Consider the following 19,744-nt stretch of genomic DNA (forward strand, 5'->3'; position numbering starts at 1 on the left):
GAGAAATTATTCCCAAACAGATGGGTCTTTATGGATAAAATATATTTTCTTTTCTCGCAATTATATAATATCTAACAAAATACAAACAGAATAAATAATCTTTAGGTAAGACTGCAATGTTTACCAACATTTCAAAACGATTACAAAACCTACAATAAATGAATTGATCTGTGTACTCAAAATGATTAGGGGCCCAACATTTCCCCCTATACCCAGACTTACTGAACAACTGTCTAATACTATATTATGCATGCTTGCAATTGTTTCACTGGCTGTATTTAGCTTTAGTATTTAGTTAGTATTTAACAATATTACTCATTAATACTAATGACATTACTAAATACAGTAAAAACAAGCAACCACCTGTCATTTCCAACCACAATTGTAGAGCATGCATTGATTTTATTATACAAATGCTCTGCTGTGAGCGACCACCTGCTGTATGTGACCAGTGACAACGTCTTAGCAAAATATGCATTTCTACATTGCAATGAATGACTGCATCGCAAAAACAAGGGTAAACTCCACCAACTTTATTTAATCCTTGTAACAACAACCGCTCATACCATTCTAAAAACAATTAAAATAGATAAAAATAGGCTGGCTACCAATATCTGAAATTTTGCAGCTATGCTTCTAGCATTTATACTTTCTGTTGTAAACATGACTAAAGTACATGTAGATTATTCCCATATCTGGTTCCCTGCTTCATATGCTTCCTGTGTTGTTCTCTACTAATTGTATATGGGAGAGCAATGCAGGGAGAATACGAAGCAGGAACCTGACTAATTATTCCCCCACTTAGCCTGGTTAACGGCCTTATAGTAGGACCTTGCACTGTTCTCTGCTATTCGTATATGTGACAGCAATGCAGGGAGCATACAAAGCAGGAACCAGACTAATTATTCCCACACTTAACCTGCTTCCTGGCTTTATAGTAGGACCCAGCATCATCCCTATGAACCACCATATTGTGAGAACATTTACACCACTGACCTATATGCAATCAAATGTTATGACAACTGCTTAATTAGTAATGATTGCTCTGATCAAAGCAAACATAAAAGGAATAATAATTTTAAAGAAAAAAGGATTGGGGCTACAAGTGATAGATGCTACAGTCCATTAACCAGGCTATGTAAATGTCACGAATTGCCATTGTACTGCCCAGGTTGATGTAGTGGTCACGTATATTGTCTTTAAAGTTAATCCTTATTGCTTGGTGGTGAATAAGGTCACTGTCTATTAAACCAGCAAGAGAGAATCATTTGTGGGATTCGATTAATAGTGTTCAAGACTTGTGATGTTTGTTGTCCCCCCCCCCCATGTTAATTGATTACATCCCAATCACAAAGCTGTCGTCTATTCAAGTTGATGCAACTGGGTTATTTTACTTGCAGAGTTAATCCCTGTGTGTCTTCTTTGAATGAAGCCATTGACTTTTGTCTCTGAGTAAATGGTTCTGTTTCTGGATGAGATAATTGTTTCTTATTATTTCATTACTTGCTAGATATGCAATACACATGTATAGATTTTTCATATTTTCCCAAAGCCCAGTAAAAACCGTCTTTAAGTTCGATATTACAACTAAGCACTAATAATTTTAACTCCTAGAACCTTAATAACAATCGACAAAGCTTCAACTAAAAAGAGACAAATTTTAAGGCTGGAGAAAATAATTATTGTAACTGAAGGAAGTGAAAAAGAGCAGACTACTCACAAAAAAGTGGTTTAAACATTGGTAAAACAAATTTAGGTTGTTATATAGGAAAAGGAGTAATTCAGAAATGATTACATATGCTATAATATGTTATCTTCAAATGTAAATGCGATTTCATGCTTAATGATAAAAGTATATCTTTACTGCTATATAATTTTGTTTTTAGATGAATGCATACAATATTTTAGCATTAACTATCAATAAAGAATAGAATATATGTACAGTGATTGTGGTTATTTTTCTTTAAATTGTTCTGAAACTGGACCTTGGAAACGTCTTTTTGTACAAACCTGTTATGAGAGACCACCTGTCTTGAAAGACCACTTTTTGTTGGCATAAGGAGTGGTCTCACATAACAGGTTTTACTGTAATACTGATGACTTTACTCAATAATACTGACAACATTACTCATTACTTATACAATAATGCAGATTATATTACTGAAAAATTACTCAATAATGTTACTGAATAAATACTCAATACTAATGACATTATAATACTCATGACTTTACTTAATAATACTGACATTATTCAATAATTACCCAATAATGCTGATGACATTAATAAATAATTACTCAATACTCATTACTGAATAATTATAGAATAACATCACCCAACATTACTCAATAACACTGATGACATTACTGAATAATCTGAATAATTACTCAATAATACTAGAGACATTACTCAAAAATATTGATGACATAACTGAATAATTACTCAATAATGTTGATAACATTACTGAATAATTACACAATGCCTATACAAATACTGAATAATTACTCAATAATGATAACATTACTCAATAATACTAGAGACATTACTCAAAAATACTGATGACATCACTGAATAATTACTCAATAATGTTGATGACATTACTGAATAATTACACAATGCCTATACAAATACTGAATAATTACTCAATAATGATAACATTACTCAATAATACTAGAGACATTACTCAAAAATACTGATGACATCACTGAATAATTACTCAATAATGTTGATAACATTACTGAATAATTACACAATGCCTATACAAATACTGAATAATTACTCAATAATGATAACATTACTCAATAATACTAGAGACATTACTCAAAAATACTGATGACATCACTGAATAATTACTCAATAATGTTGATGACATTACTGAATAATTACACAATGCCTATACAAATACTGAATAATTACTCAATAATGATAACATTACTCAATAATACTAGAGACATTACTCAAAAATACTGATGACATCACTGAATAATTACTCAATAATGTTGATGACATTACTGAATAATTACACAATGCCTATACAAATACTGAATAATTACTCAATAATGATAACATTACTCAATAATACTAGAGACATTACTCAAAAATACTGATGACATCACTGAATAATTACTCAATAATGTTGATGACATTACTGAATAATTACACAATGCCTATACAAATACTGAATAATTACTCAATAATGATAACATTACTCAATAATACTGATGACATTACTGAAAAACGATGATGGTATTATTGATGACATTACTCAAAAACAATGATGGTATTACTGATGACAATACTTAATAATACTGATGACATTACTGAAGAAATGCTAGATGACATTACGCATAGCTGCCATCACTGAATACAAAAATACTGACTGCTTGTGACAAAAATACTGATTTTTACAATTTTAATGCAGATGTAACTATTTACAACATATACAACGATCAGTAAAGTAGGACAGTGCTTTGCATAATTCTTTAATGTTAAAGATGCATGTGTTGTACCATGTTCCATTCGGGTGCCCATTAAGAAGGTGCAAGAGTGCAACACACAACTTTCACTGATGATCTCAATTCTGTGTGATTTTCTTATTGAACTGTTTTCGTTCTAGCATACGAGTAATCTTTTGCGATTTACTGTTTGGAAAACGTGCAAAATAAATTGCCAGCAACACTAGTAATTGAAAGATGAAGGTTAATTTCCAAAAGAAATTTAACAAACCAAATTTCGATCAAATTACATCAAGGTTCTCTCTGGTATTTATATATGTTGCAAGTTCAGGCTGAGTTGTGTATGATGAAGCAGCAAGCTGATGTTTATTAGCTTTTTCATGCTCTTTGTTTCATGGGCGCCTCCATGCCCAATAGCAAAATCACATTACACAATTTGCAAAACGTAGAGTTTTCTCCTTTACTATATGGTTTCACAAATCTAAACAAGATGGCACAATTGTCCTCCCAGTTCTGTTTTCTTGTCTTTCCTGGAGAAAACTCTGAATATTCTGCTTTCCTTTTCAACAGGATTAGAAGCTGAATATTACGAAGATGAGATACAGTGACAGCACTAACTGTTTGCAAATTCCAACATGATGGATAAAGACGGGCATTGTAACCTCAATTTCGAATGAACCAATCATATTGTAAAACTGTATTCCGTTATACATGCGATACATTTCTATCAGAATGGAACCGCGTGCCCGTTCTAAAATGAAAACTGCAAGGAAATGTTTTTATAATTTTTTTAAATAAAAAAACATAGACCCATATTCAGATCCAAAATACGGGACGAATACGGAAAAAAAAACAGGATACTTGGCAGCTATGCATTACTTAATAATACTAATGACATTATTTACTGATGACATTACTAAATATGCTTATGATGTTACTGAATAATAAAAATACTGATGACCTTGCTTGATAACTACGTGACAAATCAATACATGTAATTATTCAATTATGCTGGTGACAGTACCCAATAATTACTTAATACTGATGACATTACACAACAATGATACTGACATAATATTATGATACTAATTAAATCAAATATGTAATACTAATACTCAAACCCATAATGCTGTTTGGTCAGTTTTATGGGAACTTTTAATTCTTAATGGGACACTTTTTATCCATTAATGGGGCACTTTTAATTCATTAATGGGGTACTTTTAATCCATCAATTGGGCACTTTTAATCCTTTAATGAGGCACTTTTAATCCATTATTGGGGCACACTTTTAATTCAATAATGGGGCACTTTTAATCCAATAATGGGGCACTTTTAATCAATTAATGGTTATACAGTATAATGATGAGGAAATGGGAGTAATGTACCTTTCCCAAAGACACACAAAGACAGTTGATGCTGATAGCATGAGCAGATAGCAACATTGTGACCCCTGAATTTAAAAAACAACATTAACAATTAAGCTATCATGGGTCCTTCTGATTGATAAGGTTAAGATTTTTATTGTCAGACTAACTGTACTGAAACTATATAAAATATTTTCCAGCTCGTAACTCAAAATGTTTATATCTTTCTTTAAAAAGTGTGATGGTTGGTTGATTTTTAATGGTGCCTTCTGGGCTTTACTCTTACATAATGCTGAAAAAATGACTTAATTCCTGGAATATACAAGGGAATACTCAGAGATTCTCCCATCTTTTATGATGAGACCTCATGTGTCCTCAAGCTGGCATCACTTGACCAAGTTTGCAATGCTTCGTTCATTGCTGGAACAAGAGATTATCTGTATACTGTACCACTGATTGAGAACCTCCTGCATTTTCTGGAGGACTTGTGACTAGGAATATGGAAGTATGCATCTTGGAGATCTCAAGTGATTGCAAAATCTTGATCCTGAACAATCTCTGTAAGAGCCTGGTTTTGAAATTCCACAGCCTGCAATGTTTCTTTTGACAGAGGGACTGGGTTTTGAAATTCCAAGGCCTACAATGTCTCATTAGACAGATGGACCATGTTTTGAAATTCCGAGGCCTGCAATGTCTCTTTTGACAGATGGACCATGTTTTGAAATTCCAAGGCCGGCAATGTCTCATCAGACAGATGGACTCGATTCTTAATAACAGGCATATGCATCTTGTAGAAAACCTTGTTAAAATTTGATGTAAAATGATGTATCTGCTGATACCCGAGTCTTGAAGTTGACTCTCTAATCAATGTAATAAATCAACAGCTCAATGACAAGCAGACTGATGGTCAGCTGGTTTTTCTTGGCCAATAGATCTGCAGATGCAGGAAATTCAAGTTATGAAGGAGGGAATATGCAGAAGGGAGCAAAACTCAAATAGCAGAAGCCAGAAAACTTCTTTGTTCAATGTCTGAATAGCTGAGTCTATTCTAGACATTGCTGAATCTTGGCTCTTGGGATGTGTGTGATGAAAATGGCAAAGCCACCTGAGATAGACAGTGAACACTAGCAAAAATGAACAATTCTACCAAAGCTTAAGGATAAAACATTCCAAAAAACAGTAGGGTTAGAAGTGAAATTCAGGTTTAAAATTCAAGTTTTTTTTAAAAGCTTTTTCAAGGTTTTAAAAAAATTTGCATTTCAAGACAAACCGATACAATATTATCTCCATGGTGAGCGTAACATTTATTAAAAATCTGATAAAGTATGCTTTGTTTCTAAATAAAATGAAATAAAAATGAAAATTAAGATATAATTAAAAAACAAATATTTCAAAGTGCCAAGAAATGTGTTAGCTTCCTTGACGGCTAGACTAGCCTAAAGAAAAACCGTCTAAAAAAGCATTTTTGTGGCATCCAGATAGCCATTCAACATTTTACACATTTTTAGGCTTTTTATAAATAATAAATTTAGGCTTCCTTCATATTTTTGGGCTTTGTTAGGTTTCTAATGTCAAAATGAAATCTTGCAGGTGTTTTTTTAAGGTTTCTGAGGCCCATTTCTAACCCCAAGTTACACACAGTGAAGATGCTAACAGTCTGTAAAAGGTACATCGAAAAGAAAGAATAATGGTAAGGCATGCATAATCCTTGAAACATATGGCTAAATTAAGTTTTATAAACTGTATTCCCAAAAAATGCATACTTTTTCCAAACTGTATGAGCAAACCACTTTTCCATACAATCTGGGATATTATGGGTTGTCATGTTTAACGTTTTGCAATACATCCAGTATGAATTTTTATTAAATTTACTTTTGAGAAGTTTCTATGGAGTTCAAAGATTTAAATATGGCTGTTATTTCTGTGGTAAAATTGAGGCCTAATCCAATTTATCAGCTTGAGATGGAGTCATGGAGTGTTGCGAAGTTCCAACCTTGTCTCCATCTTCTAAACTGTCTGTATATTGGGTGCAGGGAATACACACGTCACAGCTGTGAAAAGACTAGCAATTTCATTTCTTGGGAACTGTGTCGGTAATTGGGTATACCAGGAGACAGACTACCATACCCGATCCTGGGACCTACAAGCATAAGTTGAAGTTGTGCCAGTGCTTGTATTGTCTGTGGAAACAGTCAAGACAGACCGCCATACCAAGGCAGTATGGCCCAAGAGATATTGCCATGAAGACCTGTTCTGGGTGTGGAGAAAATGCTAAATTTGAAACCCACAATGATTTGGCATGCCTAATTTTCTTCTTGACTAGTCAGCCTTCTACCTACAATATATGTTATCAGAAGGTTATCAACCGAGGAGGCAGATTTGGCAGCAATACCAACTGAGGCCACATCTTTTTTAGTGCATTTCTTCACTCTCTCATCTGTCTGATACATTTGTTGGGCCAGCACAGACACATATACATTTCTGTACATACATGTCAAGCATGGCCCAGACTGCACTTGATACAACTGATACAGGTATCAAAGTTGTCCTGCACCACCTTAAAACGCTCCATCCTATGAATTTACTCCTGTCCATTGTGCTGACAACTGTAACTATCCACAGCAAAAAATGGCATATACATAGGAAATCAGTCAAGCATTGTATGAACATATGGTACAAATATGTTAATGAAAAACACAACTGCCTAAAATAGTTACATGAATGACCTCACTGTATGTAATATTATCACGCCGTGTACTCAGATGAACTGATTTACTACACACCTTAGGACAGGTAACTCGGGTGGCTCTTACATGAATATCTTAAGATAAAGTTTGACAAAAAACATGAAATTCTTCATCTATAATAGAAGTAGAGGAAGAGTCAGACAGAACTACAGATGGAGCATAATTCTATATTCTGTGAAATTTCCAAATAATCACTGAAATGATGTAAATGCACAAGCAGTTTCAATTTTGTGAGGTCTCAAAAATAAGTGTGCACACAAGCAGAAGTACTAATTGATTTAGAGATGGGATTTTAGTGTCAGTTCCTCAATCCATGGGGATGTTACTTTTGTCTGGCATCCATTTAGATTGGCAGACAATGTTGAGCACTAATGGTGCTCAAAACAAGCTTATGCAAGCTGGATCTGAAAGTGTGTAGTGGCAGTCATAATGTATCATCATCAGGTAATGTACCTTTAAGCTTGTAGTGGCAGTCCTAATGTATTATTATCTGGTAATGTACCTTAAAGCTTGTAGTGACAGTTCTAATGTATTATCATCTGGTAATGTACCTTGAAGCTTGCAGTGGCAGTCCTAATGTATTATCATCAGGTAATGTACCTTTAAGCTTGTAGTGGCAGTCCTAATGTATTATCATCAGGTAATGTACCTTGAAGCTTGTAGTGGCAGTCCTAATGTATTATCATCTGGTAATGTACCTTAAAGCTTGTAGTGACAGTCTTAATGTATTACTATCAGGTAATGTACCTTGAAGCCTGCAGTAGCAGTCCTAATGTATTATCATCTGGTAATGTACCTTGAAGCTTGTAGTGGCAGTCCTAATGTATTATCATCAGGTAATGTACCTTGAGGCAGATATGATGTGATTAAATCCAACTTAAACATACTTGTTATTTGTTGTTATAGGGTTTAACGCCATTTTTCAGCACAAGACAGGCTATATATGGTGGCCAGTATTAATGGCGGAGGAAGAACCCGAGAAAACCCCTGAAAGAACCACCAACCCATGAGAAGCTACTGGCAAGCTTTCTCACACTTAAAAATACTTCATGTGAAACTTAAATGTACTTATATGAATTCAAAGCTAAACATATCTAATTCTTACTCAAAATCTGTAGTCACATAAAAAAGATACTGACAGCATATTTTCTAATGTTTTAGAGCCCATAAATCACTTATTCACCAAAAATAATTCAAATAAACACAAGGTTGTAAATTTCATATTTCACTCTGAAAGAAAAATAATTCTATTCTATTATAATAATTATCTTTTTTTTTTGGTGCAACTGATTACTAGCATTGAATGATAAAAAACTTACGGTGAACCTGCATATCCAGTGGACATTTTGACAAGTTACAATCTAGGTAATTATTATAAAAAGTCAAACCCTATATCCAATTTACAACCTAAAGTTAATACTCTACCTTCTCCATGGGGTACATTATAGCTGTCGCCTAATGAGGAAAGAAAATCGGCCATGTTTACTTGTGGCGCAGCACCCATCGCAGCTTGTGACATAACTGTACTAATCCCAAGAACCAGTTGCGTAAAAGCCTCATCAGACAAGGATCTGGCCATGCCAGACTGGGATGCTGAACTCTGCGTTGTAGTGGTGGTAGTAGCAGTTGTACTGCTGGTGCTGCTGCCACCAGTGCTTGCTGTTGCTGTTGTTGTGGTGGCTCTGGAGTTTTGGGATTCTTGGATGGTTGCAACTGCTGCCTGACCTGCATGCTGTTTAGAAAAATGGTGGAGTTTCCATTACCGAATTGTGCCAAAATATTGTTCTTGTTTATAATCTAACAATATCTATATGCTTATATAAAGTATGACATAACAGGTAGAAGGCTCATAAGCCAATTACTGTTGAAGCCAAAACCTGTGATAATTGGACATTTAATTCACATTTAAGAAATTATTGATAGCTGACAGGCTTTTAAAATATTTTTGAATATATTCTTGATTTTAAATGAATGACCAAATATCCCTATATTTTTAAAAATTAAATTACAAAGCATTACGAATACATGCAGACATTTTTTGTTCACCACAGGGTCAAAAGTGAGTTTAGCTTTAATTTGGAAGACCCCTTGTCAACAATAGCTTCTCAAGTGAAGATGGGGTGGGTGGGCTTACTTTTGATCATGGGTATTTTCATCTGAAAAAGTATGGTATACTAGGAAGTGATTGGCATGTTGAGTCTTAAATGTGTGAAATGTGGACCAATGACAAAGAGACAAATGGACAAAAAAGTAAAAGCATTTAAAACTAAAAATGGGATGAAATGATACACATCTGCTGCATATTGATATGTTTCACGATAAATGGTCTACAACAGGTGTAAGCAACTTACGGCACACATGCCACAAGGTGGCACGTCAAGAGGTTATTTGTGGCACACAAAGGGCAGCAAAAAATCTTAATTTTAACAATGTTACTCTCTTACTGGTGGCTTGCACTCATTCTTTTGTAATTAATCCAGAAAAAAGTGGCATGCTATGTAAAATAGGTTGCCAAACCCTGGTCTAAAATATGATACTTTATACACAATAGTCTTTACATCTTTAGAAAATCTGTCAGTGTTAGGATGGTGCCATTTTATATGCTGACATACCAGTTGTATTTCCAGCGTATAGAATTTTTTTTACAGACATAGACTTATTATCTATTTATATGCCATTCTCATCCTTGACAAGATGAAATAAATACTTCCAAGCCAAGAACCTGTTAGCTGCCGTTTATTTTAATTGAGCCTTTTACACTCCTCCATTTAATCAGATGCAGGTCTCATCTTGGTCATTATTGGTGTTGCTTTTTATCTGTTTGGACTGAGTCCAGATGCAAATATATCCAGTGTGTTATCAGTGAACAAGTTACAGTTAGTTGATTGCTGTTTATTATTTTACTCTGGACTTGAACAAGCAATGACTATCAATCAGAACTGAATGCATCATGACACACTGAAAGTGCAGCCTTCAAAAATGATCCAAGTAGACAAGAAACAAAGCAACAGATAAACTTCATGTAGAAGTGGTTATTAAATGATCTGCTAAGGACTTAAATCAATAAATCTGGAATGTCTTCTTTACATTGATATATGATACCAGTGGCTGGACATGCTATCAGGATAAAATATTTAGCAACAAATGGATTGGTGGGGGGAGGAAGATTTTGAACCATACGAGACTCCTTGTGTTAGTCTGTTGGAGGCAAATGGGTGATGTCAATAGTTTTTCTTCTCTACTGACATAAATGTGTGCCTGCACCTGATATGGCTGTTTCTCAATTTAAGAATGAAAAGGCAAATGACTAATAACTATTCGACGGCTGAAGATTAAAGTAACTTTTACAGGGTAAGTATTGTGTCAATTCTTCACCTTTAGTACTGATATGGAAAAATTATTGACACAGTGAAGAACTGCGAATAGTGAATGGCATATATAAAACACTAAGCTGTATACTGCTGTGCTTCTATGGTCTTAAACTAAATAACAGAAAGAAATGAAAGCAACAAGTTTAGTACAATTCAACAATTTATTTTTCAAGAATACAAAGTGAAAATTCAAAAGGCACAGTATTGTGAATCAAATCTCAATGATCCTAAATGTCCCACCATGAATACAAAAGTATAGAATGTTCCAAATCAATTCAAAGTTTTGTATTGTGCCAAGGTACCAATAGTCTTGAATGTGCTAATGTATCAATAGTCTTGATGTACCACAATGATACAGTCCAAATTGTCTGTGAATGAGTCCTCAATAATCCCAAAGTAGTGTTCAAGTCCATAATGCCAATAAGCACTTTGTAATTCCAATGAATGATTTAAAAATAATTTCTCCACAATTGTATCAGAACACAACCACAAACTCTGACCTTAGATTTCCAAAGTCTGATATGAAATAGGAATGAAGACAATGTTTACATCGGCCTTATTTACACATCCCCACCTGACATAGATGTTAGTCATTCTAAAAGAAACATTCACTAATTTATAAACAAGTTCAGACCTTGAACTTAATTTTAGTAAACATGTTGTTTATAATGACCATTACAATCTACAACCATGGACAAAAGTTTAGCACACATTATAGATATACATAACGTGTACCAAATTTCGCAGAGATATAACAGTTTTGAAACTGTGGTAAAGTAGCAAAGTGGGGATAATGGACCGACAAAAACATTAAAAGTATTTAAACTTAAGAACGGAAGAACAGCATAAGGTACATCTGCACTGGTTTAAGATGTTCACTAGGATCCATGTAGATATTTTAAAATGGTTTTGGAGTTATTCTCCAGAAATAAAAGTGTGAAATATGTAATATGTTTTGGTGGATGAACAGATAAATGGATGAAAATGCTAAAATATTAAAACTTAAAAACTTTGAACAGCAAAACCCATTTGGTCTGATCAGATAGATTGAAACTACTTCATTGTACTGGTCATCAGTTTTTATCCCTTACTATAAATCTTTTTATAACTACTATATAAGGTGATCTGTCAAAACAGTCCAAATCAAAACAGTTGAAGTCAAAACAGTCCAAATCAAAACAGTCCCAACAAAAATGAGCAAAAAAGCTCACAGATAAAATTGCACAGACAAAATATGCCAGTAAAATTATCTCCGTTTTTGAATTTTACAAATTTGATTAATATTATGAAACTTTTAACAATTAATAAATGGTTACTTATTTTTTTTGATATAGTAAACTCCAAGAGAATTGATGTACAATGACATTGTTGTGAATTCTGGTTAAAAAAATTGAAAAAGAAATTCACTTTAAAAATTTTAATAATCACAATAACAGTTTTGCAAAATAAAATGATGATGTCAAAAAAAAACCATACAAAACCTTTTTGGAAATCTTTAGCAAATTATAGTCTGACTAAATGAGCTGTGCATGTTTATTGTTCTTAATTAGTGCATACTGTCATACTGAAAAAATTCTGTCACCAACATTCACCTGGAATCTCTGATCTGTAAACTGTGCAGATCTGATAACATTTTAAGTATTCATTCATTATTCAATGGACTATTCATGACAAGACACTTTTTCCCAGACACTTCTATCTAATAACCCTTACGTGGAGACAGGGTACTTTTTCCTGTATTTTTCTATGTGATGACGCTTACATGGAGATAGGGTACCTTTCCTGTACTCTTCAATGTGATGACCCTTACATGGAGATGTGTGTGTGTGTGTGTGTGATTTGGATTTTTAACGTTGCTTTAAAAAAAATTCAGTTGTATCACTATGATGTCTGCAGTGTGGCAGTTTATAGTGATGTCTAGCACTGGGGCACTGGGGCATCATGCCACAGACATGTAGCATGATGTCCCACCCAGTCACATTATCCTGACACCATAATGACCAGTCCTAACACTAACCTCTTAATGCCGAGCGCCAAGCATGGCAGCTGTTAGTACCATTTTTGTAAGTTTTTGGTATGTCTTGGCCAGGGATCGAACCCATGACCTACCGCATCCGATAAATATTTGAATTGTAAAGATTCTTAGCTATTTAAAAATGTAAATTTACAAGTGATAATCCCTAACAGAGTCAAGAGTGGCTAAAGACTACTAGGGCTGACTAGAACGGCACATGGACTCACTGACCAACTTTACAGATTGGGACACCATAACTTCTCAATGATTAGCTGACAGACTGGAATGCCACAAGGAATCAGTGATCCACTTGTCAGATTGGGGCCTCACAAGGTCTCACTGATTAGCTTGAAAAAATGGGATGCCACAGGGACTCGGTGATTGGGGTGCCACCGATACTCACTGATTAGTCTGAAAGACTAGGATACCACAGCGACTCAATGACATTGATTGTGGTGTCACCAACACTCAATGATTAGTTTGAAAGACTGGGATGGAACAGGGACTCAGTGATATTGAGGTGCCACTGATACTCACTGATTAGTTAGAAAGACTGCGATGCCACAGTGACTCAATGATAATCATTGGGGTGCCACCGATACTCACTGATTAGCTTGAAAGACTGGGATGCCACAGAGACTCAATGATTGGGGTGCCACTAATACTCAATGATTTGTTTGAAAGACTGGGATACCACAGGAACTCAATGATTAGTGTGCCTCTGATACTCACTGATTAACTTGACAGACTGGGATGCCACAGAGACTCAATGATTGGGGTGCCACCAATACTCACTGATTAGTTTGAAAGACTGGGATGCCACAGGTACTCAATGACTGGGGTGCCACATATGCCCATTGATTAGTTTGACAAAATGAGATGCTGCAGAGGCTCAATGGTTAACTTGACAGACTAGGGTGCCACAGAGACTCAATGATTAACTTGACAGACTAGGGTGCCACAGAGACTCAATGATTAACTTGACAGATTAGGGTGCCACAGAGACTCAGTGATTAGTCTTGACAAACCAATGATTCAAATGGTACAGGTTTATCATTATCAGTCTGGGTCATCCACAGTGGTATTTCCTAGGGCAAAGTTGTTTACTCCAATTGTTTTCGCACTAAAATAACCTACCCCACTTATATTTTGCCACAAAACACCAAACTAAACCAAACAAGATGGTATTACAAAATACAAGCAGTTTCTTCCAGTCAAAATTTCCAAAACAGTTGATGTAATAATACATTTAGCATCATCAGTGGAACAGACATAACATCCTGAGTAACAAATTTGTATCAAATGATTGTTATGAACATGAATCAAAAGAATATAAGGTTAGTAATAATGATATGCACATACTGAAGTGTTCTGCGTACAAAATACTATGGATACAAGTTATGGATAAATTGAAATAGCTGTATGGAGCCCAGGATATTTGCTGTAAGTTTTTCATGTTTCCAATTTATAACGAATATAGCGCAATACCTATATTTGTCTGAAGGGGCCCCGAGTGGCTGAGTGGTCTAAAGCGCTCTCCATTACGGATCACTGCCATCTCACCTCTGTCTGCGTGGGTTCGAGTCTAGGATTCAGCCAATGTGGGCATGTGAGAAAGCTTGCCAGTAGCTTCTTGTGGGTCGGTGGTTCTTTCTGGGGTTTTCCCGGGTTCTTCCTCCACCATTAATACTGGCCGCCATGTATAGCCTATCGTGTGCTGAAAAATGGCGTTAAACCCTACAACAACATATTTGTCTGAAACATTTAAATTGGTTTGGCCTGGTGTCTTATGACACACCAACACTTGAGGGTCATTTAGTAAAGCACCTTGCCCAGAGATGCACAATGCAAGACTCATCCAGTGCTAGGATTCAAATCTGCTCCTTTCTGTTTGCGAGTCTGAATGCTACAACTAAATCTGAAATAAATGTTCCACAAATTTCTGAGATAAACTTTTCTATTTAAATCCAATATATACTAAATTGTGAAATGAGGTAACTATTCATTTACTCTAATTGCTAAAATATGCTCTTAAATGATATGGTCATAATATAAATTGAGAACAACTATAATTGGAAATACACAAATATTGTTTTAAACACTAGAAAAGACATGATGTCATAAATTTTGGAGGGTTTCAAGGCATGAAGTACAAATTTTCACCTGAAGGGTTCTTTATAAAGATGTCAAATTTTGGAGGGTTTCATTTTCACCTGAAGGGTTCTTATTAAAGATGTAAAATTTTGGAGGGTTTCAAGGTATAGGTTTTCACCTGAAGGGTTCTTATTAATACTTATTAAGAGTTCACATCATTGTATTTTCCACCAGGCCATCATTTAGGTAAACTGAAAACTAAATTCTTATTCTTAACAGTACATGATTTAGCCTTAATTTGTAATAAATACACACTTTACTTGCTAAAATACTGTTTCCAAATATAGCAAAATGCTGCTGAAAACCAATGTCAATCAGTCTACTTATTAAGAAAAATTATCAATGGTATTAAGATTTACCCATCTTCTAAAAATATTCTCCAAATAGGAAAACAGTGGTCAATGGTGCATTTCATTATAGCCAGGTGCCTAATACTACATATATTTAGCATACCTGAAGTAATGTCCTTAAATCATTCACAAACTGGGGCTCAAGCGGGTTCTGTGTGGATTGTGAAGCTGGCCTTTGACCTCTACCTGCTGCAGAGGTCCTTTGTATGCCCACACGAAATCCAGGCATAAACGTGGGGTTTCTCATCCCTGGAGGCATACCCATTCCCCTGGGAAGAAAGCCTGGAAACATGGCTCTACCTGATGTGCTACCTGGTGGTTCTGTTGGTGTTGCTGATGTTGGGGAACTTCCAGCAGGCTGTCCATGTGTATGAGGATTTGTCTGCCCTAAAAGCCCTAACATCAGATTCCCCACCATATCAACTAAAGCTGTTTCACCAGTCTGAGAAGAATAAATTAATTAGTCAAAAGTGGTTTAAATTTCACAACACAATTTTTCATCCTTTTAGGCTGAAACTTTGTTTTCCATTGATTTTATACAGCATGTTCTTAAAATTTATATAGCATTTTCTCAATGGCTATGGTTGGGTCCTTGATATGGAAAAATAGCCCAAGCAAGTGAGGAATCATCAACTCTTGGATGAGTAATCACCTACCCATCCATATATGTGCTTAAACCGGGAATTAAACTTAGGACAAGAGTGACGCACAGCAAGCTCATTAACTAGTAAATTGTCAAAACTACATTAAAAATCCGAATATCTCTCTCTCTCTCTCTCTCTCTCTCTCTCTCTCTCTCTCTCTCTCACACTCTCACACACGCACACACACACACACACCCACCCACCCCCGCGTCATAAAATAAGATAAATTTCAAATAATCACATTTGCAAAGTGTGGCATTTTTTAAACTAATTATTGAGGGCCTAACAGAAACAAAATAATCGAGAAATATCTTACAAGAAATGCATCAACAAGATTTGGAAGCCCCTTTGAATACAAAGCTACTGATAGGCAAAGTGCTATGTAAAAAAAAATGGACATAACTCCATAAAATTATAAATATATTTAAGAAAATAATGAAAATCAAATCAACAATTATTTTGGATGCAAAGTCTCAAACCAAATCTGATTTCATGCCATTAAGTTTTATTTTCAAACTTACTGAGTGGAAACTATACTTAAGGACAAAGTTTTTTAAGTTAAACAGGAGTCACAACTCCATAAAATGTTGTTAGAAACTGAAAATCTAATGTTGTGCCTCATTACTAAATTAAATATATAGAGTTCTTCGAAAGATTTTAGGTGGAAACTAACTGAAGGACAAACTTCTAGGTCAAACAGGCTATAACTCAAGAAAAACACTTTTGCTGGAAAACAGTGAAGATAAGACGTGTAATGTCTAATACCAAATCTGATTTCAATCAATCAAGTCTTTCAAAAGTTACTGACAGGAAATAAAATTGAAAGGCAAAAAAAACCCCCAAAAAACCCAGGTCTGAGTTTTGCAAAATATTGCCTTAAAAAGGTGAAAATTGAACTTGAACTAGGTCATTTTAATATAAGGCCTTTGGGGCCCCGAGTGGCCGAGTGGTCTAAAGCACTCTCCATTACGGATCACTGCCATCTCATATCTGCGTAGGTTCGAGTCTTGGATTCAGCCAATGTGGGTATGTGAGAAAGCTTGCCAGTAGCTTCTTGTGGGTCGGTGGATCTTTCCTGGGTTTTCCTGGGTTCTTCCTCCACCATTAATACTGGCCGCCATGTACAGCCTATCATGTGCTGAAAAATGGTGTTAAACCCTACAACAACAACAACACATAAGGCCTTTTACCAATATTTCTTTATCCACAAGTCCTTCAAAGGTTACGAGCAGAAACAAAATTTATGATGGACGGGGACAAGATGGATGGACATGAACAAATCTACATCACCCTCCATAAATATGACGGTATTTTTTTAAAATACTCAAATCTACATTTTTACAGTACAGTTGCACCAAAAAACAATAATGTATGGCTTCTTTCATGGAGAAGATGGTTAGAACATTTTTTTTATAGTAATGACAGGCATATTTAAAGGCAGATCAGCACCATTTGTTGAAATTTGAAAGTCTTAAGGCTTGGATGCTTTCTGTCAACTTTGGTCAAATATTTGTTCGGCAGTGTTTGAGAAAAAGTCATTTAATGTATTAGGTACTGTTTGTGTACACCTAAAAAGCCTTCATGCCAGGCTATTTTCTATCCAGTTTTAATCAAATTCTTGGCTCTGATTTTTGTGAAGTTTTCTTTCAAATAATATACTTCTGGTAAAAGCTGCAATATTGGCATCATGTGTACAAACTCTAAAGCGCTTCCAGCCAAGATGCTCTCTGCTAAGTTTCATTCAAACTGGTCTGGTTTTGAAGAAGAATTAGTAATTATTGATCATTTGATTATTGATATTCCCGTTGATCGGGAAGCTTTATTTTGCACCGTTACCATCTTACCGTTTTAATTTCAACCATTTGTTCTTTTATATTGCTGGTTGATATAGGACCTTTTAAAATTTTTAAAAGATTATACAAATAACATTTTGTTTGGCGCTAAATAGCCTAACAGTGATGATGTGCCGTTAAAAATAAAAATCAATCAATCAGTAATTATTGATGGGCAATGACAAACAATGCATTATGCACAAAGGGCTTGCATGCTAAACCCAGCCCCAGAGCTTCTGGAACAATGGTGCTGCACAAATCAAAATGTATCTACATATGAAGCAAGATTATTCTATGGCCAACTGTACTTGAAAAAAGACCAACTGTCCTTGGAAAATGACGTACTTGGAAAATGACCACAAAAGCATGCAGATGGATGGATGGACAGACAAATGGAAAGACAGATATGAAAATGATTATTAAAGTTTCTGCCAAGGTAGGTTTAACAATAAATCGATACATACTAACTAGCATACAGATACTATATTCCTGATGGTCCTCAAAACAGTCATTATACACAGGTTTGATTTTATTTTCTTTAGACAGAACATACCTGTGGTTGTGATTCATTTGCCAGGTTACGGGCCTGCTGTGTCAAGAAGTGCCTGGACATACAGGGCAAATATGGATCGACTGGTCTAATGCCTCGGGGCATCATGCCAGGCAAACCTGGAAAACCAGGCATTACAAATGCTGCTGCCCTATGCTGACCTCCAGGGGTCTGAGTTCCAGAGTTGATTATTGGGTTTGTTCTTGTCTGAACTCCAGATGAACTCACTGAAGTGGGTCTAGTCTGAGTTGCTGAAGAGCTTGTCTGAATACTATCTGGACTGCTCTCCAAGCCTACATACGCGTCTTCAGGAAATGCATAACGACTTTGCATTGATGCTGCTATTAGTTCTGATGTCCGTCTTCGGTAATCAATTGGGTCTGGGCTAAGAGAGAAATCAGACGGTGTAAAAGGGTACCTCATATTCAGTGAAGGAGGAGGAATATCAATGGTTCGGGGCGACATACCAGAAGAACCTGCGGGGAAAGGCAGGAAATTCATTTGCATTGGTTGATGCTGTCCATCTGAAGAAAAAAATTGAAAATTTCAATCTTTCCTACATCAATACATAGAAGACATTTTCTTTTTCTATAATAATACTGGATATATTTCATATGTGGTACAAAAATAACATTTTAACAGGTGGCAAATATCTCCACTGAATCTAATGTAAAACCCAGATTTAAATTAAACATGGACAAGCCAGCATCCATAGTTTATTGCAACAATGGAGTTTTCATAATTTGTGCTTTTGTTCCATAAGTCCATATTTTAAGGGGCAATGTCTGTAAGACTTCCTGCAAGATCATAAGGGTTGGCAGGTCTGCAAGATGACTGACACAGTGACATTTCATTTAGGATCAGACACCAGCAGAAGGCATTTAGAGAAAATCGCATGCTGATATAGCCATCTACTCAGAAGAAAAACTAGGGTCAAGATTTTCAAGGTGACCAAATTGAATGTCAAAGGGGCATGATTAACTTTCTTGTAACTATGTACGATTTGATGTCTTTTAGTGAAAACCAATTCCTAGTAAACTATTTCTTTGAGAATACTGACCCAATCATAATACCTTAGGAGAACTACTACTACCTCACAAATGCCACCCTCCCTTACTGTTAGCCAAAGGGAGCTAAACATTGTCTGTCCAACCTAAGTGGTAGTCTGGCAGAGTGATCTTCCCTTAGGTATAAGACTTGATGGCAAACTCTAAGAACATGTCAGTTACTACTGGAGCAGAAGGCACGCTCTCTATCAATATAAC

The 19,744-nt window shown here is 35.4% G+C and overlaps 1 protein-coding gene across 5 annotated transcripts in view; it reads right to left on the bottom strand.

Moving 5' to 3' along the window:
* Positions 1-19,744, bottom strand: part of LOC149780014 (large proline-rich protein BAG6-like) — a 105,632-nt gene that overhangs the window by 31,590 nt on the left and 54,298 nt on the right. For all 5 annotated transcript variants that reach the window (XM_089936754.1, XM_089936758.1, XM_089936756.1 and 2 more), the window contains exons 15-17: positions 18,483-19,003; positions 15,557-15,895; positions 8,990-9,296 (exon numbers count right to left, since the gene is read on the bottom strand). In XM_089936754.1, coding sequence (XP_089792880.1) covers positions 8,990-9,296; positions 15,557-15,895; positions 18,483-19,003 — 1,167 coding nt within the window. The remainder of the gene's footprint in view (positions 1-8,989; positions 9,297-15,556; positions 15,896-18,482; positions 19,004-19,744) is intronic.

The sequence above is a fragment of the Sinohyriopsis cumingii genome, chromosome 16 (assembly GCF_028554795.1).
Source record: "Sinohyriopsis cumingii isolate HCF-2022 chromosome 16, ASM2855479v2, whole genome shotgun sequence".
Taxonomy (NCBI): Eukaryota; Metazoa; Mollusca; class Bivalvia; order Unionida; family Unionidae; genus Sinohyriopsis; species Sinohyriopsis cumingii.